The sequence below is a fragment of the Nuphar pumila genome, chromosome 5, assembly GCF_984573655.1.
Source record: "Nuphar pumila chromosome 5, dmNupPumi1.hap1.1, whole genome shotgun sequence".
Classification (NCBI taxonomy): Eukaryota; Viridiplantae; Streptophyta; class Magnoliopsida; order Nymphaeales; family Nymphaeaceae; genus Nuphar; species Nuphar pumila.
This window is the reverse complement of record NC_143253.1, coordinates 134,113,463-134,134,770: the sequence shown is the minus strand read 5'-3', so window position 1 is coordinate 134,134,770 and position 21,308 is coordinate 134,113,463. Positions and strand designations below refer to the sequence as shown.

At 37.4% G+C, this 21,308-nt stretch overlaps 1 protein-coding gene across 1 annotated transcript in view; it reads right to left on the bottom strand.

Annotated features, from left to right (window-relative positions):
• Window positions 1–21,308, bottom strand: part of LOC149838850 (uncharacterized) — a 42,458-nt gene that overhangs the window by 14,854 nt on the left and 6,296 nt on the right. The window contains exons 4-8 of the mRNA XM_090006837.1: window positions 14,186–14,251; window positions 13,808–13,969; window positions 12,465–12,548; window positions 10,322–10,428; window positions 10,138–10,233 (exon numbers count right to left, since the gene is read on the bottom strand). Of these exons, the coding sequence (XP_089862963.1) occupies window positions 10,138–10,233; window positions 10,322–10,428; window positions 12,465–12,548; window positions 13,808–13,969; window positions 14,186–14,251 (515 nt within the window). The remainder of the gene's footprint in view (window positions 1–10,137; window positions 10,234–10,321; window positions 10,429–12,464; window positions 12,549–13,807; window positions 13,970–14,185; window positions 14,252–21,308) is intronic.

Here is a 21,308-nt window from a genome sequence, read left to right as displayed (position 1 = left end):
AGATGCAGGTTGAGATTGTGGAAGAGAGATGGCAAGTCTACTCAATCGATTGTATGCATCAGCAAGAGTAGGAACATCAGACCCGATCAACATTCGAACTTTAGTAACTGAGAACTCTGACGATAGGCCTATAAGGAACCGAGCAACCATAGTCTGTTCTTGATGATCTTTTTGTTTTGAGCAACACAGAAGCCTATGAGCATTAAGTCTCTCAAAGGCAACCTTAACGGAGGCATAGTATTGGGCCAAGGTCTGATCACCTTGCTGCAAATTATATATCTCTTGTTCAACTTGGAGAATACGACTCACATTAGTCTCTTAAGAGTACGTATCTCGAAGATTGTCCCATGTCTGTTTAGATGTATTGTAATAAATTAGGTCATCTGCAATATGAGGTTCAATGTTATTCATAATCCATGACATAACAATGTCATTATCTTCTTCCCAAGTATTGTATTTTTCTGTTTTATCATTTGGTTCAGATTCCAACAGAATATGTTTTCTACGATGTCCAGACACCGACATCATAAACGTTCTGGACCACCTTGCATAGTTTGTTTCATTTAATTTCACGGAAGAACCATATGAGAAAGGATTGGCGAAGGCTTTATATTCCCCAATAGCCTCATTCTTGTAATCAGATTTCGGAACTTCACCCATAATTAATAATACTAACTCAGGATTCACAACCAATATCGTTGATACAATAGACTTCCATGTGTACCAAAAAAATTGTGTCACAGTTTGTAAATCTCGTTGACTACCAACAATAGAGTCGTTCAAATCTACTCTCCAATCCACTAAGAAATCAGATATGAGTTCTTTAAGAACTTCTGCTCCACAATATGCAGATCCACTACGGTGATTAGTCTTCACCACGACACCCAGATCTGTGATCAGATCTGAACAATCCAGAACATACGATCAGATCTGGAAAAAAAAACATTATGCAGATCCACGACTATATAATATTTTTAATCTTCACGACACCCAGATATGAACAAACCAAAACATACGATCAGATCTAGAAAAAATTTAGTATACAAGTCCACGACTATATAATATATTTAATCTTCACCACACCAAGATCTGTGATCAAATCTGAACCAACCAGAACATACGATCAGATTTGGAAAAAAAAATTCCTAGCATGCAGATCCAGGACTATATACAGTATGTAATCTTCACCACGACACAAAAAAAAAAACGACTGTTGAATCTGACTGTCACCCACTTCACGACGTCATCACAACACCCATACCTGTATCCACCAGATCTGGTCGACAGAAACACATAGTTTCATCACGACATTTAGATCTGATTACATATCTGAGTCATGACTCTTATCAGACTACAGATCTGTCCCACTCGGTTCCTCAAAAAAAATAAAACCGGACACACCTTATAGATCTGATCCCCTTCACGCGATCTGATACTCTTCACGTGAGCTTTGGCACAGAACCCAAAATCACGCTCCCAAGGTCGATGGCTCTGATACCATATAGAAGACTAAGAAACAAGAGAGAGAGAGAGAGGGAAAGACGTCAAAATAGTATTAGGTCTAATCTCTTTTAGTTTAAATAGAGATTAGCCAAAAAAATAAATTTACATTTGGGTCCCTCATTATTCATAAAATATCAAATCCAGCCTTAAGAATAAATAAACACTAAAGTAGTCAACTTATCTTAACATAAATAATAAAAGTTTTATTTATAATCAAGTCAATGTTTGGATAATAAACTATTCAAACTCGGATGAAGAAGAAAGACAGATAGGTGGTGGATGGAAGAGCACGAAGAAAAATAGTCATAGGGAGGATGGGGTTGTTGGTATTTAAGGGGATGTGTGAACACCCCAAATTTTTCAAAGTCTTGTAAAAATGACCCTTTTGCCCCTAACCCCGTTTTTCTGAGAAAATCAAGTTATTTCTTCAGATTTCTGGATTAAATTCCGCATTAATATATTCAAATTCAGTTCCGGGTCTGAACTCAGTATTTTAAATCCAAGTCTGAGCCCCGTTGTCCGATTTCCAAAATAAAATCACAAAAATACCAAAAAAATGAGTTTGAAAGGCTCGGGCAGCTCATCCGGCACTCTGTTGGACCCTCGACCCTATATTTCTCAGTCCGAAGTTATAAACCTTGATTATTTCTCAAAAATTCGGACACAAACCCATTTTTGAAGAAATTGTCTCAAAATAGTTTCTAAAATTCTCAGAAAAACTCCTGTTGTAAACATTTTACAAAAACATCAAAAAATTAGTTTCAATCTTTGATTTCTTGTAAAGCTTTAGGATTTTATTCTAAAATTACAAAAAAATGAAAAAATAACATAAAAAAATCAAAAATTGAGAAAAGCTACGCAAAAAATGAATGACTTTGAGCTTCTTAAAATTGTTTTTGCTAAAAACCTCGTTTTGGAAAACCATTTTATAAAAATTTCTTTTTAAGGGGGACCTCCTTTTTGAAATAGCGAGGATTTGCAACGGTTGCATGCTCGCTGCCTCTCTCTGTCGTCCGATTCTCAACAGCATCCCCTTTTCTTTGCCCTCGATCTTCAACGAAACCACCTTCCAGATCCTTCCTCTTCCCTCAATAAGAAGAGGTGGAGGAGGAGGGGTCGGGCATCGAAAAATTTTGGCCTCCATACCCCCTGCGCATCACTCTCGAGCCTCTCTCTCTTTCCTGAAGGAAACCCATCTTCTTTACATCATCCATTTTTCTCCGAAGTTCATCATTTGCAAGCATTCATGGAGTTTTCTCTGCTTTAAACAATCCGAAGGAATAGGTAGGATACCGGTGGTCTTTTCCTCCGAATTCCAGTAATTTGAAAAGCCCTGTAGCAGAGCTAAGCAAAAGCAAAGCTCCTCTTCTGATCGTCCGGAGGAGCCTGGCCCACGGTTCGTCCCTCCTTCTTTCTTTCAAAACCCCTGCAAGCCAGGTAAGAATCCCTTTCATCTTCGGGTTTGTTTGGTTTTTTTTTTATTTATTATCATTATTTACGCTGGTTTGGAGTTCGATTTCTCATGTTCTTATAATTCTGCATCATTGATTCCTAATGTCTATCTTCATTTCAAATTCACCATGGAACTCCGATTTTCATTTTCCCTTATAACCTGATGACCGACGATGCCTCTCAATGGCATCGTCGATCCACCCAGGCTTCAAAATTTCCATCTACTTCTAATTTTTATTTCAATCCCCGTCTGTTCAACTTGAATTTTCTCCATGATTTACTTTTTTTTTTCTTTTCTTTTTCTGTAATTTCTGATTCCCCCTTTAATCTTTAGGTCCCATTAAAAGCACCATGGATGATGTTAGGTTGCCAGCAGCAATCCCGACATATCCCTGTGCTACAGCATAGGAATTATATATTCCAACATTTTTTTCTTTCATCTATCATCTTTGAGTCTGAGTATTCTCTGCATTTTTTTTTTTTACTATATATTTTTCTTTTCTCTTTCTGTTCTGAAGATCTATTTATGTTGCTTAAGTCCATCATGCTTTTGTGGGTCATCGTAGATCATCCAATCGTATTTTACAAATCTGCGTTGAATTTGCTAAACCCATTGGAATCTAAAGATGCTGATTCATACTGGGGTCATCATATCAGATGAAGCCATCTATGACTCATCTCGAAATAGTGATGTCCAGTAGGATGCCTCACAGTGATTGTAAAACCTCATTATCTTTGTTACTAGAATCCCTTAAGATACATAGTGGTAAGGAATCAGGTGATCTACTGGAGATATGAAACACTTTTAGCCCAAACGTATGTTAAGCCTGAGACCCTTTTCCTCCAGCTCCATCAGCCATATCTGGGAGATGTTCCGGTTTGCTCTTACATTCTTCATCCTGTGTTGTATTTGAAGTAGCTAGGCTTCATGTGTGGGCATTTGGGGCTCCTCGTTGCCGTCAAAACACATGAAAGTAGCTAAGGTCGATCTGGAGATATGTTAAGCAGTCTGGTGATGCTAACATCCATTTGTATTATTGAAAATTTGAGCTCAAATTATATCAATAGATGCGTAAACTGACCAGGGTACCTTTCACCCATTTCTATATCCTATAGCTCAGTATCTCCATTATAGTATCATGCATGATGTTGGTATTCTTGCTGCTTATGAGTCAGTGTATCGATACTTGTTTGTTACGTGTTACAAATTATATCTCCATCATTATTCTTTAATCCATCCCCTCAAGTCAGTCATGGTCAGTAATGAAAAGTTTTTTTTTAGTTATCTTTGAAATATGTTGATTTCCATCTGAAGGTATGTTACAGGTTATGATTATCTGTAGATAATGTCTGCCACTCATGTCATCAAAATCGATGCCAGGTTACCATGCAACAGGGCAGTTCATAAACCCTCAAAACGCAAGAACCAAATTTCTTGCTAAATCCATTGTCTATGTTGAATTAGAATCAAAATTTTGTTTCAATCTACCATACTTTTGATAACATTTTAATATTCCAGTTTAATTTCTTCATATCAGTATTTCATCAGCTGTTGTATTTCAATGCCCATTATGTGCTCATTTATTATAATTCATATTGGTCGTTGCATAAGATCTGCTTAAGTCCTATCAGTAGCACAAACCTGTCCACCTCTTGGTTATGAGAGATTGCTAGAAAATGCGTTGGATCGCTGGTGCTGTCTTCTTTTTTTTGCTTTGGAGGAAATCTGCCCCCACAGGAAAACTTAACTGCTGCTGAGAAATATCCTTGTAAATGGCACTTGTTCTCCCCTTTTCGTTCTCTGCAGTAAGAGGAAGAGATCACTTGATCCCTGTATACCTTATTTGATCCACGCTGGTGGCTCACTACACCTGGGAGCTCACCCTTTCGCATATCCAGCAGTCAAACACTAATATACTAAGCTGAATCATGTTCAATCTGGAGCTAATTCCAATCCACTGGAGTCACTTATGAGGTTTCTTAGTCAGTAGCGCTCAGCTCAAATGAGGCAAAATGCTGGTACAGAGGTTGTTTCGATATAATATCTGTTCAAGATATTATATCGCCAAAAAAAAAAATCAATCAATAGGATCATGAAAGATCTCATGTAGGCATTGAAAACGCTGGCTTGGTGTATGTTTCTTGTCACTTCCATTTCTTTTTGCATAACCCTGCCCAAATCTTGTTGAATTTTCCTTTTTAGAAACATTTGAACATTAGTTTTTTTTTTGTTGTTTGTTATAGGTGTACTCATATTCCTGTTCACCTTCTCTGATTCATAAACCTTCTAAATTCCGGGGAGGGGTCTGAAATCCACTTATTGGTTATGCTTCCCATCATAGCATTGTCCCCTGGTTGGAAAAGATGTCCGACCCTTTGAAAAATCTCTGGAAGACTCTACACCTAGTGAACATTGGCACTCATTGTTGCCTACATCTGTACATCGTTAGCAGCATTCCTCCTTTGAACATATGTCATGCTAGAGACACATTTTTTTTACTCTGATCTATTATGGATCTTTACTCTACATTGTTCTTATCCACTATTCATATATTGTTTATCATTAGGTTCACCATCCTCATCCTCCAACTGTGCTTACTTCTGGCTCTGACAGAAGAACCACTGTAATCCAGATTTAGAAGAAGTCAGCAAAGATGTTTTGCTGTGTGACATTGCCAAACCCACCAGATCTTGCTGCCACATGCGTAGCAGCAGGACCTTCACTTGCACCATGTTCCCTTCACCCCTACAGCACCTTGCTGTCATCATCTTCCAGCATGACTCATTGCTACACAGCCGCATATACTAGCTACTCATTAGTATGCAGTAGCAACTGGTTGGGTGCTTACAACATCCCCTGTACCCTATGTTTTTCAATATCCCAGCCTCTGTTTTCATACATTCTGGCCTTCAGCCCCAAATTGCGTTCCAGCCGATTAGAGCCTAGATCCATCAACCACCAAGTACTTCATATTTCACTATACCCACGGCTCCTTTTTCAGTTACTACAGCACCTTCACGTCTACTGCCCCCTTTTAGTTGCAATAATGGAGTTGAGATAGTCCCCTTCAATGATGTAGAATATGTTGGAGAGGCTTTGATCCTACCTGCAGAATTTTGTAAATATTGTTACAATTCCAGATTTATGAAATTTTAGGTGTTTTAACTGCAAGGTTTTTATATATATCATATTTTTTCAAACATATACATATAGGCATGTTGATATGTATGTCATTTTTTTCCATTATAAATATCTTGCTATATGAGCCTTTCCACCATTAACATCCACATGATATATGTGATCTTCTTTCTCTTTTCATTACTAATCAGGTTGTTTTGCAGGAAACATGTAAAAGATATCATTATTTGGGGTTGTACATTTGATTTTATCCATTGTAATAGTTAGGTTGGAATAAGAATTTACATTTCTTACTTTAGGTAGAATGAATGAGCATTATAGAATACCATGAATTGATTATTCCATGCATTTTTTCTGTATTTCTCAAAATCCCCACAATGGTGAAACACGAATGGCACCTGCACCATTTCGTAAGAGGTAAGTCAATTCTAAGTTGACGATTTACATCAACGGCCATAGTCGGGGTGTGAACAAAACTTAGAATTCTTATCTTTTACGAAATAACATTAGATCCACACTGGATCCACTTTCAAAATCCATCATATTTTCTCAAAATATTTTTTTTTCTTTTATCAGAATTTAACTTAGGATTAACTCAAAATATATACCAATGGCCATAGTCAGGGTATATTGAGGGTTAATTTCATTTTAAATTCTATAAAAGCACTAAAATGTATTTTATTCTTCTTTTGAATTTAAATATAGATTATCATATAATACATTCAATGACCATAGTCAAGGATGTATTATATTTTCAATCTTATTTTAATTCATTTAAAAGAATGAAATAGCTTTTTCAAATTCCAATTTCAAATTTATTCAAATTCATTCATCATATAGGATAGAATTACATCATATTTTTCAAAATTCTTTTCCAAAATCCAAGTGATCTCAAATATCTTTCTTAAATCTATAGTTTAAAGATTTAAATTTCAAGTTCAAAGTCCAATTTGACTTTGAAATTTCAAAATTCAAATCTTTATATTCTTGATTCATTCCAAATTCAAGCTCTAAATTCAAAGTCCAAATTGACTTTGAAGTTCATTTACAAATTCAAATTCTCAAATCAATTCTGAAATTCCAAAATTCCAACTCAATTCAAAATCCAATTTCAAAGTTCAATTTAACTTTGAAATTTCTGATTCATCCTCTGATTCAAAATCAAGTTTTCTTCACGTTTTAAACCAAAGTTGAGATTGACTTTGAAATCTCAAAATCCAAACCTTCCTAAGATAAATCTGGGTTTTCAAAACCCAGATCCATCTTTAAAAGTCCTATTTTTGGACTTCTCAAAACTCAAATTCAAAAACAAATCCTAGTCTCAACTTGGATCCAGATTTCCAAGTATAGGACTCCATTCCACTTTGGATCTCCCATTACAGATCCAAATTCCATTTAGGATCCAAATTCTTACTCTACTTTGGATCTCCAAACATAGGTCCAAATTTCTTTTAGGATCCGGATCCTCATTCTACCAATGGATCTCAGATTCAGATCCAAATTCCAATTCTTAGGATCCAGATTTCCAAGTATAGGACTCCATTCCACTTTGGATCTCCAAACATGGATCCAAATTCCATTTAGGATCCAAATCCTTATTCCATTTGGATCTCCAGTTACAGATCCAAAATTCTATTTAGGATACAGATCCTCATTCCATTGAATCTCAGATTCAGATCCAAATTCCAATTCTTAGGATCCAGAATCCAACTCTGCTTTGGATCTCAAATTCAGATCCAAATTCCAAATTCTTAGGATCCAAATCCTTATCCCATTTTTGGATCTCCCATTACAGATCCAAATTCCATTTAGGATCCAAATTCTTATTCTACTTTGGATCTCCAAACATAGGTCCAAATTTCTTTTAGGATCCGGATCCTCATTCTACCAATGGATCTCAGACTTTAGATCCAAATCCATTCTAGGATCCAGAACCCAATCCTACATTGGATCTCAGACTTCAGATCCAATTCCATCTTGAATTCCAACTTTCAAATCAATTCTATTTCTCAAAATTCTATTTAAATTTCCCACATTTCATTCTGATTTCAAAGATAAAATTCAATTCCATTCCAAAGACTTAAAATCCAAATTTCTAATTCAAAATCCATTTATGACTTTAAGATTTCCTTTCTTCTCCTTTCCTCTCAATTCCAAGATCATTTTTCCAAATCCAGACTCATATTCTAAGCTCTTGAATATTCTAAAACTTAGAACTTTAAATCTTAAGTTCTAAGTTAGAAATCATTTCTTCGCTTTATCAGATTCATCTTAGAAACACTTGGAAGTCTTCAAAATATTTTCAAAAAGAGCACACATCTTTGCATTTGCACAAGCATGATTCATTGTGCATTTAGACTTAGGATAAATATTTAGATAATTTCTTTGCAAAGCAAAAGGCATGAAATTCGACCCTTGGTTCGATTACCCCTGGTAAAGGCGCTAGGAACGGTCGAACCTCGTACCGACGAGCGGATCCCGTCTCCCGATTTTCCCGCAAATATTTCAAAAACGGAGGCGAGTTATTTCAAAATATTTTCAAAATTAAGGTCAAGTGAGACCCGCAAAAGAATTCCTCTTCTCTTCTCTTCTTTCTCTTCTCTTCTTTCTCTTCTCTCTTTCTTTCCGTCTTTTATCTTTCTCCCTTCAAAAAGGAGGAAAATAAGAGGTAGGAAAGGAAAAGAGAAGGAAGAGAGAGAACATTATGAGAGAGGAAAAATTTTGCGATGATCACAGGATGGTAGCGATAGCTATCTTGGTGTTGGAGAAGGGAAAGTGGTGGCGGTGACTGACGGTCTTGGTGTTGAAAGAGAGTTGGGGTCGTGACGGTGGAATGGGAATGGGAATGGTAGTGGTAATGGTAGTAAAGGTGGACTAGGTGGTAGTGGTGGTGGTGGAATGGGAATAGTAGTGGTAGTAGAGGTGGTGGTCGTGGTCGTGGTGATCGCATGTGGTGAAGAAAGGGTAATTATAGTGGTGGTAATTGTGATGGTGATGAAGTGGTGCGGGTGGTGGTAGTGGCAATAGGGGTGGAAAAAAGGTGGTGGTAGTGACGGTCTAAGTCACAAAGACTCGGCAAAACAGGTGCCGCACCCGCGTTGACGCGATGCGGTTGCGACACCGGGTGCGGTCAACGCACCTAGGGTCATTTTGATCCACTTTTCGGTGTTAAAAAAAATCCCCGATGAAAAGGAGGATTAGTCTCTCTCTCTCTCTCTCTCTCTCTCTCTCTCTCTCTCTCTCTCTCTCTCTCTCTCTCTCTCTCTCTCTCTCTCTCCTTCCTCGGTTCTCGTGTTCCTTCGTCCAGTCGCTACACTTATTAATCAAAACTTGTTAGAAAAGTCAATCATGGAAATAATTATTTATATTAAATATAAATAAAAAAACAAATTTTTTCTATAGAAAATGTCTAGGAAATATGAGTGCCTGAAAGATTATTCACAAATATCGGTCTCAGCTATATCTCAGCAAGGCAATTTCTCATGATAATATAGGTTTAGCTGATAAATCTCGGAAAAAAACTCGGTGCTTAAATTTTTTTATAAAAGTATAAAAACAGAATAAATAAGAAAAATAACACTTTTAACAATAAAATACACACAAAAAAATAAGTAAAAAATATAAAAGAAAGAAGAAAAACATAGTTGATCCATAGAAAAGAAGTAAAAAAGTAAAAGGTAACTCATAATATCGTGATATTGATAATATCATGATATTATTGTGCTAATATCGTGACATAAATTTCTGATATTTTCAAAATATCATGATATTGTGCCTTTAATATCGTTTTATGAATTTGCAGCTATATTATCACTATATTTTCAAAATATTGCCAATATATGTGACTATGCTACTAAGTAGACATTGCCAGGAAGCCATCATATTCAATTCCCCCATTCCAAAAATGTATCATGCACTTTATCATTATGTTGTTTGTATGCCCCAAGGTGGCTGTCTTCCTCTTACACTCCACTGTTTGTCTCCCAATTTAAGCAGATCCAAGCACAAAAATAAACATCACAAGTCTCAGAATGAGTGTATACCTTCCTAAGATACTTTTAGTTGTACCGACAATGCTGGACTTCCCTTGAGGTGAACTGGTAGGCCTCCCTGGCACTAAAGAATTGATGTAGCCATCCCTTCAAACAATCAGAAATCAAAAGACTATGTTAACAACCTTGCACGCTGCACTATTGAAAATATGAAGTATTTCATCTAGTGGCATACATGTTCATGGACAAATGAATTGGAGAAATATCTTCTGACACAAGCTTTTGTCGATATCTATATGATGGGGGGCTATCTGTACCCAAATACTCGAGAGGAATCCATGCCTGAGATCACTAATAACAGGTCAGAAAAAGTTCCAGAATATATATTCACAGATTAACACACATGCAAGCAAACGCAGCACACAAACAGGTCAGAAGAAGTTCTGGAATATATATACACAAACATAAGCAAATGTGCACACACACAGACACACATACATATTTGTAGTAAAGGTCATTTGATATCAAATGATGGTCTTCGACAATTATCAGAATAATAAAAACAATAAAAATATTAATAATTATTTCATCATAATAGTAGAATAATAAACAGTAAACTAGGTGTAAAATTCTGAAGTCAACTGTTATCAAATGAACCAAACCGACATCATAAATAACAGAATACAAAATAGTAAAGAAAATTGTAAGAAGAGTCTCTCATCAGTTCAAACCTAAGTTGTCAATCTCAGCTCTTTAACACTAAAATGTGGCACAACTTCCAATGCACCATTACATGCTTACCTATCTTTGAATAGCCACGCTTTAACTCTGATCACCTCATTAGATTTGCTCTAAAGGCAGGCAGATTAAATGTTTAAAAAAAATAGAAGATTTCCAGGTGTTTAGTTGGAAGGAGACACATAAATTGAAAAGAGCTTACCTATGCCTATAGAGAATGTGAGTGGAAGTCAAGTTCGTGAAAAGCAGTGTAGCCAACCAGGGCAGTTCATAAATCATGATATGCATCAAACCGAAGCAGATATGGGCTCGTACCCCAGTTCATGATGAAGTCTTTGGCCATGATCCAATATCAAAACTAACTCAGGTGCATCCCACTGTCTGCAGATGTATTTGGGACCAGTAACATCATGCATATAGTCCTTAGTGTGGACTTGTAGCAAATATAGCAACCTAGATCACTAGTATGCTTCTATTATTAAGGTTCACCATATCCACAGATTCGGATCAAGGTGGATTCATCTTAATTCCTTGCTCGACTAAGCTCTTCAGAATTTGGATTCCTTGTCAAATTTGGGTTTCTTTGTTTGGAACTTGGATCCAGTAGGATTACTCAGTTTGCATGTCAAGACATATCACTGGAAAGAGATTTCCCTTTAGGGCATTGTGCATCCTTCCAGGGAACCATCCCCTTCAGCCTTTTTCTACAGGACAGTCCCTTCATCATATATCACCATAACAATTCCCTCTAAGTTTCTTTTGGGTTTGTTAGAATGAGATACAATGGTTTTCTTGGTTTTTTTTCAGAAGTTCCTTTAATATTTTTCATGGTTTGCGCTTTTTTGTGACACTAGTACTGACCCAAGCTCAAGATTGCATAAGGCATAACAGCCAAAGCTGAGAGAAGACTATTAGCCGGGTAGATGTAGAGTAGTGTGTATTGTAGTTGTTACAGAGGCTTCTAGGTCATGATGATATTCCTTACATCTTTTAGCTGCTTCCTCTGAAATTGTTCATTTATTTTACCTCAAAAAATGCACCCTCCATCTGTCCATCACAGTTGCAGCTTTGCTAGCTTCTTCACCAAGTCTTAGACAGTTGCAAAATATCAGCTTTGAAAGTGCACACTCTATGATTATTGTTGATCTACCATCATTTTTATGGATTTATTTGATTTTGTATAAACATCAAAGCTATTATTCACGAACACAGTAGATTGCTTACAAAGGCCAATCTTGAGAAATTTTCTGCAAAATAGTACCTCATACCCCAACAGACAAACATTCTTACGGTCCTTTCCCTTTCTCTTGCAGGGAAATGCCATAATGACAATAAACACTAGGACACAATTGAAAAGTAATAAAAAACAGCAGTATAGTTTAAACCACCAAATCAATTAGACATGCAAGAAGATTGGGTAGTGTTCATGCATCTCTACAGATGAAAATCTCAAACCCACCCCCCCAACCCACTTTTCTTTTTCACTTCATCATCACTTTCAAGGACTTGAGTGGGTTTCCAATGCTTACCTTGAATAATAAATATATAATATAAGGAAAAACACTGCCAGATCATATTAATCCACTAAACTGGTAAAGAAAAATGTAAAACTGTTGCACAAGAGTGTAAAGTCTTTTCACCTCTGCATCATCCTCCAGCTTAATTTGTGCATAAGACATAGGTCGTCCACTCTGAGTGTTAAGAGGTCCCGGAGTATCTTTGTTCTGCAAAAACCACAACCATATCATGGATCGGATGATTCATATCTTATTCTATCACTAACAGTTTCAGCAGAAACGGTTTATCAAGACAAACAGAATCAATGTTGGCAAGGAGAAAATGGAATGTAAACCTATAAGATAGACAAAGGTTCAAAACATACGATCAATGGTCATGGATAACATGACAGCAGTTATTTACGTATGAAGTCTTATGCTGTGTGTAAAGCTACGTATGTCAAGGTGACATACCTTATATGGTATGTAAAGCTATATATGTTGCTGTGAGCATATTTTCATTGAGGATGGATAAAGCAGCTTCTGGCCAATTTTTCCTTTCTCCTCACTAGTGATAGTTATGTAGAGCAAGCAAAATTGTATATTCTGATGCATGCTAGTATCTAATATATGGAATATAAACCACCATTAATACATTTTGTCTCCACATTTCCCCATCATACACCAAAATCAAAATCTTATGTTATCAAAGACCACTACCACAACAGAGAATCCTTAACAGTTTCAACCCACAACAGAGAGCTGGACCATCAAACTTCATGCATCTATTATTATACTGGTTTTGCTATTGTCTGAGATTTGTATGTGAACCATGCAATATATCTTCAGCACATTCATTAACAAGCTTGGCAGCAACAACTTTCCCAGTAGGTACAGAGCCATGCCGTATTCTATTCTAGTTACATTATGGTCAAAGATGACAAAGAAAAAGAAAATTGCACAAAGCTTTTCTTATCATCACACATCCTCCATTTACTAAAACAGAATAAAAGAATTAATAAGACAGGAAAAAGTTCTTTGAAACCTTCAAAAAGAAGATGAATCAAAGTTTGCCTATCATCACGTCATCAAACTCCTTGAACAAAAAGAAATGAATATGAAACAGCAAATGATGAATAAAAAAGAGATGTCAAACTTCAGCACTACCACTGGGCTTTTCAAAGATTTGATATATTTTAGTTAGCTGCAGAGGATTGCAAATGAAAGGAACTACTTTGTTCTAACTGGCACTTAAAATAATGGAAAGCATCCAAAGATTCGGAAGACTTGACACAGCATAATTGTAGGATCCAATGGTATTGGATGCCAAATCATGTTTCTTGCTAGATCTAACCGAAATTCTTAATAAAAATATCTTAGTGAAAAGGGTTTTCCATACAGATAAACACCGAGCATATGACACATAGTTTGACAGTTGAAAATATGGGAAACAAGAAGACCGCATATCAGAGAAACAGAAAGCTTACCGCCACCATTGAAGGTTTAGAAGGCTCCACAGATTTCTCCTTCCTGTTGTTTTCATCATCTCCCACTTCAATTCCATTTTTACTCATGAGATCCTGGGAAGCATTCAGGTATGTCATTGAAGGCCGAAGCTGCACAACTGCATTAATAGGATTCAAGTGTAACTGCAAGATGAAAGAGAATAAAACAAACTCTTACAACAACCCAAAGAATCTCCATTCAATTATAAAGGCATGAAAAAATACTATCAATCAACAGTTTCACATAAATTAACTCAAAAGCTGCAAAAAACATAGCAATTGCTTAGATGTATTATGAAGAAAAGAGGGAAAAAATAGTACAATAAAAAAAATAGGCAACAATCCGGGGAAAGTTCCTACCTTTTTTCCGATTAGAAAGCCAACAGCATAGCCTGTCACAAAGGGTGCCTTGGATGACGATAAAGTCTATGACACACAAGAAAACGCTATGTTAGGTCACCAAACTAATATGGATAAGTATCATGATATGCAATCTATCTTCGTTAAAATGAAGAAAATATAGACTTGAAAAAACAACAGATATAAACAATGATCAAGCAATGAGATTTTTAATGGGATAAGAGAAAGAAAATGATGAACCAGCCATATAAAACTAAGATATGATCTGGGCACATGGCAATCTTGTAAACCCCTCGTTTTTTCAAAAAAAAAAATCAGAGCCGGGTCAGACCGGGACCCATTAGGGTTAAAGCACGGAGGGGCAAGGGTTCTTTTAAACCCTCTTCTCCTCCCGTGTGCCGCACTCCCCCTTTACGAAAAAAAGGGGAAACCCTTTGAGGGTTTCCCGAAATGCATCCCCCCCTCCGTGTTTTAAAAATACGCAAGGGGAGAGGAGGCCCTCACCTCGCAGCCCCTCTCCTCCTCCTTCGCTTTCTCTCTCGTCCCCCTTTGCTACATCTCTGACAAGCCCCTGCGCGCGAGCCTTCCCCCACAGCCGTCCTCGCTGACGATCTAGCAGGTAAGCATTGTGCCCTTCCTCTCTTTCGTTTTGGTTCGCCGGGAGGCCGGGAGGAGGTCGGCGGCCTCCTGCCGCACTTTCCCCTCTCTCTGGGTCTGCCAGGGAGGCTCCCCTCATTCTTCCCCCCTCTTCTCTCGTTGGGTCGTCGGTCTCCGACCGCAGGCGACGCCGACCGAGTACTCAATCCCGGTCAGTCATCTCCCCCTTTCCCTTTTGACAGGCGGCAGGGTTGTCGCCTGCGTCACCCCCTTTGTATGGCAGAGAGCTCCTGGGTGGCCCTTGTGCCTTGGTCGACAGGGTGACAAGGGCCCCCTGTCTGCCTCTTTTCAGGCAGGTCGGCAGGGGCCGAGCCCCTGCCACCTCCCTGAGTCTGGGAACGACAACAGGGGTCGAGCCCTATCACTGTCTCCCTCTCTTTTTCTCGACTGAGTGGGCAAGGGTAGAGCCCCTGCCACATCCTTGTGTTCGAATGGGTCGACAGGGGCCAACCCATGTCGTCTTCTTGCGTTCCGGTTGGTCAGTAGGGGCCAAGCCCCTGCCACCACCTTGGGCTTTTCGAGTGAGTCGACAGGGTCGGGTTGAGCCCTGTCGCCTCCTTGTTTGTCTAGGTAGGTTGGCAAGGACTAAGCCCCTGCCACCTCCTCGACCATTCGTGGAGCATTAGGGGCTTTTTCCTACCGCACCTTCTGTTAAGCCGACGGGGGTCAAACCCAGCCGACTTAGACCCCATCCTTGTCTCCCTGTTTCGGCACCTGCGCCCTCTTTTGGCAAGAAAGGGGTCAAGCCCTCTCCTGTTTTCGGTAAAGGTGATGCCCCTGCCTGTTTGTTCTTCGACAGGCAGGTAGGGGCGAAGCCCCTGCCTTTGCCTCCTTCTGTGCCAGGAGTGGTTAGTGCACGTCTCCTTGTGTTGGGACATTGCAAGTTCGAACCCCAACTTCGTCAATGCTTACAAGGTGTTAATAATCACGTTTGTTTGTTTGCAGTTCACACGACGGATCCCGCTCGTGCCCCGCAGCCCATGTCCTACATCGCCTACAGTCGTACGCACGGGCGATGATGCAACCTCCCGAGGTAGGGAAAAGAGGAGAGAGAGAAAGGGAAGGAGAGGAAAAGGGAAGAAGAAGAAGAAATACCTTCTTCTCCAATGGTCCAGCCACCTTTTTCCACCATTGTTTTTTCCTATTTTTCGATTTTTATCAAAGGTACGGGTCTCTTCTTTTGACATAAGTGAGAAATCGAATACCGATTCGATTCCCATGCTACACCATGATAAAAAAAAAAATCATGGTAAAAGAGTAGATCTACGTGATCACTCTATGATATAGGAAATAGGATCTATGGATCCCTTTCCATGCATGTGTTTTTTACTTTTTTCGTCCTTAAAAAACAAATTTGTGTTAAAACTGAATTTTTAAGTAATGTATATGCTTTTGTTTGATGCCTAGTTCTCGCGGGAATCGATTCCTATGGGTGAATCATGTCATGGATTGAATAAATGCATGAAACTATATGTTGAAATCGTGGTGTATGCATGGTATTTTTCAAAAAAAAATGTGTGTAATGATGTGCTTGCTGAAGACATTGAATACATATGCATTGTGGAATAAGCATACACAAGTGGCTTAGTGTTTCTCTTAGACTTATGAATGTGCATATGATTTGTTTTGGATACTGTCATATGTGAATGTAACCATGTTTAATCTTTGCATATTTAAGCCTTAAATCTGTAAAAAAAACATGTATGTGCAACCTTGAGAATAATTACAGTGTGTTCATTATGGAACCTTGCATGATATATGCATAGTTGTTTCTGGAAAGAATTCTGTTTTAAATGTTTTGTGCCTGGGCTGGAGCCGAGCCCCAGTCGACTGGCAGTAGGCTGGGTGGGTGTAAAGCTTCTTCAAAAAAAAATTGGGTATTCAGTTATGCTTTTTAATTTTTTTTTCCAGACTTGCTAATTAAATTAAAGCTGGCTTGTTGTGTACAAAAGAATGGGGTTTGGTTTCATATGCTCGAAATTGATACGATATGCATTAGCAATATACTATCTCAAGTGATTCCAAGTGCTCGTGTACATTTAAAAAGAACGTGCCTAGTCATGTGATTAGTTTCCAGATTTTTGCTAAGTATGGTGGACTTAATCTGATGAATGGAGTTTTTCTTATGCTCTAGTTTGAATTTAGCATGTTGGATATAAATGCAAGTCTGTTAATATGTTATTGCAAAGTTTGTTTTGGTACAGGTGCATACATGATATGAATGTGTGCAGGAAATTCAATTTCTAGATCTGGGTTATGTTCATGTGCGTGGATGCTAACACATGTTATGAATGAAAAGTTTCATATGCCTACATTTATTGGACATGTTTAATTATCGTGCATTTATGGATTTGTTTCAAGTGCATGTGCATACATGAAATCGATGTGCGTTTAGCATGTACAATCCTGCATAAGTGTTCTCATGTACTTATGAACCATGAACGAATGCATGAGTGTTAAGTGATTTCATGAAAGCAATTTCACATGGATGGTAAACACATGCATATGACCGTGGTAGCTCATGCACATTGTTAAATTGGTATAAATGAATGTGCATTTGGAATAATGTTTGTATCATTGCATAAATTGCATATTGTTATGATTTTTATATACGATGCATCGATGGTCGAAATGAATCATCATGGGTCTGGTGAGCCTCGAGCGTTGGTTTGCTCTTTCTTTATATAGTTTAAATGCATCGCAAAAATCACATTTATTTTGATTGTACTGTTCTATGTATTTCCACGGGCGGGAGTCCCGTGATGGTTCTCGCAAGGGTAGATGTGAGCTTTGTCTTTGCTTTTTCATGCTGAATTGCAAAACTCAATAATTAAATTTTAATAAAAAGATAATGAATAAGAACAATGTAATATACGTTCTGAGATCTCTCATCGAAAGAATGAGAATCTTAGAAATTCGGTTTTGGGGGACCACGAGAATATAAAAACTCTGTGTGCTTTACTTTGACCCATGAACCTGATATTGAGGTTATTTCTCCTGATCACGGTTTTAGGGAGAGTTTGTCACTTTATCTGGGGGTAGTGTGTTCGACACAGTTGTTGTTTTGGTATACCAAAAAAGTGGCACTTGTAGGAGTGGAGTGTCCTCAGTGTTCCCGACATTAGATGTGGATGTCTAATGTTCCGAAGGTGATTCAGTCGAGGGCTAAGTTTGGAACCAAGTAATAAAATACAACTTGTGTGCTAAGCTACCTTGGAAACCTAACTTGACCTTGGAGATTTTACCCGTGTGGTGTATCCGCGGGCAACGGTAATTAAAAAAGAACTTAAATTACATGCATTTAATGAAAAGAAAAACTTTAATGAAAGATAATAGAGTTTTCATTGCATTGCACATAAATCATGCATAATCATGTTATGCATTAAGACATCATATTTTATCTGTTCCCTTAATTGTTACAAGTTGGTGGATGCATGATGTTTAATTCCTAATGTATGTTAAATGTTTTGCTTAGTTAAATGGTAATTTTGCTATTGATTAATGTTCTTTCATGCTTAATAAATGTTTCACGTTACATGAATGCTTAATTGAATTATGTAATTGTCATAATCGCATTCGTCTGAATTATTGCATGAAATCGTATATGTGTTCTTTATGCTCATTTATTTCATTAGAGAGATCTGTACGCAGAATTCTTCGGATTTCTGACCCTTCTTTCTGTGTTTTTTCGCAGCCGCAGGTGATCAGTGAAGCGACTGGCTTCTGGGAAGGTTACGGGTGTCACGCACTTGCTAGACAGATCACAGATGGACAGCGTAACTCAGTCTACTTTTATTTCTGTTTCATTTCATTTAGTTGTTATTGCACTTTGAGTTTTTCATTTATGCAGTTGTCTCGAGACTTATTACTCATTATTTCAACAAAGGATTAGTTTGGTATGGATGATAATTGTAAGCTCTATTGTGGTTGATTGTTTATCTAATTGGGAGTGGAACTGTAAAGGCCCCAGGTTTCTGGAAAGATTTTCGCAATTGTTTAAAAAAAAATCCGCATTTTCAAGGGGTATGAGTTGGGGTCGTAACAAATCTAGTGCTAAAGACAAGAGGTTCAGTAAATTGTAATCACTCTTCTCTTGTATATAAGTTGTGTTCTCCCCATTACGTGAGAGTCTGCTCATTACCCAAAAACACCATCAAGAATCAAGGAAGGTCGTAATTTAAAAGATTAGGGTTTAGAGTTAGTAGGGTTTAACTGATTCAACTACAAAAATACCCTCAAGATAATGGCATTTTAAAAAAAAAACTTCTTAGTTTTGAAAGTTGAAAAAGTTACTTTATTTTTAAAAATTAAACTTACTAACTACCCTGTTTTACTTTCTCAAAATCTCGCTTTACTATTACTTATCCCCAAAAAAATAGGGAACATCATAAATTTCAAATTTGCCACCATGTTAAGGATGCTTGGTAATTTAAGCTTTCTAACTACCCCTTTTTACTTTCTTAAAATCTCACTTTACTATTACTTTTCCTTAAAAAAAATATTGAGCAACATAAAATCAAATATGCCACCATGTTAAGGATACTTGCTAATTTAAGCTAGTTGAACACTCCTAGCGGTGGGAAGCACGCTTTCTAGAAACTTGCTTTGAAAGTGTGATACTCCTCGCTTCCGAAACTTCATGGGAATCTCGATTCTCCTACGCTTCTTTTATACTTCCCACACGCATTGTCCATGCTTTCCTATATGCTTTTCTCACGTTTTTCATGTGCTTCATCTCACACTCTTAGTCACTTCCCATGTGCTTTCTCTGAATTGGTAACCATCATTGTTAGATTTTAACAAAAATTTAATTCTTTTACTGAAAAATCATGAAATATAAGAATAATCAATTTTATTTTTGTTTTTATTTGCTTCTTTTTGTATTCTTATTCAATTCTCATATTGCTTACTTTTTTTATTCCAAATTCGCTTTCAAATTGACACTTTGCTTCTCGCTTTCTATAAATATTAAAATGCTTTGCTTCTTGCTTCTCACTTTTCGCTTCCGCTTCTGCTTCCGAGTCTGGAAACCTTGCTCCTAGCTTTAAACTTAAGGTTTTGTTAAATTGTATCTCATATATGTATATATATAGAGAGAGAGAGAGAGACATAAACATATATATATATATATATATATATTGTAATACCCACTAGGGTTAAAATAGTCTTTTTACATGTAACTGTTAGAAGTCATGCACCTTTGATGCACCTTCGACCAGACTTTCATACGCTGCAGAGGAGAAAGAGATTTACGAGAGGGAGAGGCAGCAATGACTGGCATGATTCTCTTATGAGAGATCGTGCCCTATATTTAGTGTTATATAAGGTACAAGCTGGATCAGGTCTGTCGGCCCAGATCCAATAACATCAACCTAAATATAATACAAAGAAAACATTTTGGGCCTAATACGATGAAATCGATTTTCAGGATAGAAGAATGATGAAATCTGATCTGATGAGATCAGATTTAGAATCAAGAAAAGGAAGAAGAGAATATCGACCTGGTACTTACTTCTTGACCTGTTTTAATACCATGTTAGAAGTCATGCACCTTCGATGCACCTTCGACCAGACCTTCATACGCTGCAGAGGAGAAAGAGAATTACGAGAGGGAGAGGCGGCAATGACTGGCACGATTCTCTTATGAGAGATTGTGCCCTATATTTAGTGTTATATAAGGTACAAGCTGGATCGGGTCTGTCGGCCCAGATCCAATAACATCAACCTATAAATATAATACAAAGAAAATATTTTGGGTCTAGAACCAGACCTGTTACACTTCATTCTCAATAGTAACACGCATACTCAAATGAATATGTTTTTTATTCTTTTTCTTCTTTTTTTCTTTTTGTTTTTATTTTTTGTTTTATTATTGGAGGCATTCATCATAGAGACGTTGGATTGACTATTGAAGGGCCTCCAACGTCTCTAAGGGAGCCCTCCTTGGGTCCCTTGTTGTCTATAAATAAGGGGCTTTGCCCCATGTAATTCTTATGCTTTTGTAAAGCTCTCTTTCTCAATAAAAGATTCTTTTTTATGCCTTTGTGCATTTGTGCTCTTTTGTGAGTGTTATTTTGTGCCTTTATACACATTTTCTTTGTGAATATTGTGGGTTAATCAATTCATCTTTGAACTTGATATTCTTGAAGATATTTTCATATGGTATCAAAGCAAGGTTTATGAGAAGCTAGCGCATGTCCAGCGTCATTGTGGTTGTTGCCTCAAAAATTGTGCATAGTTTTCATTCTTTTATTTTAGCGTGAGAAGCTCTTTCAAACTTATTTTTCTTTGGCGTGCTATAAAAATAGCTAAAGAAAAACCCGTTGTGGTGTGTTCAATCGTGAAGATTCTCTTGTCTCTCAAAAAGCTTCTCCATGGCGAAAAAAGATTCACATTTCTCTCTCGAATCTCAACGACTCAAACTATCATGTTTGGGCTGGAAATATGGAAGCTCATATTAAGGAAA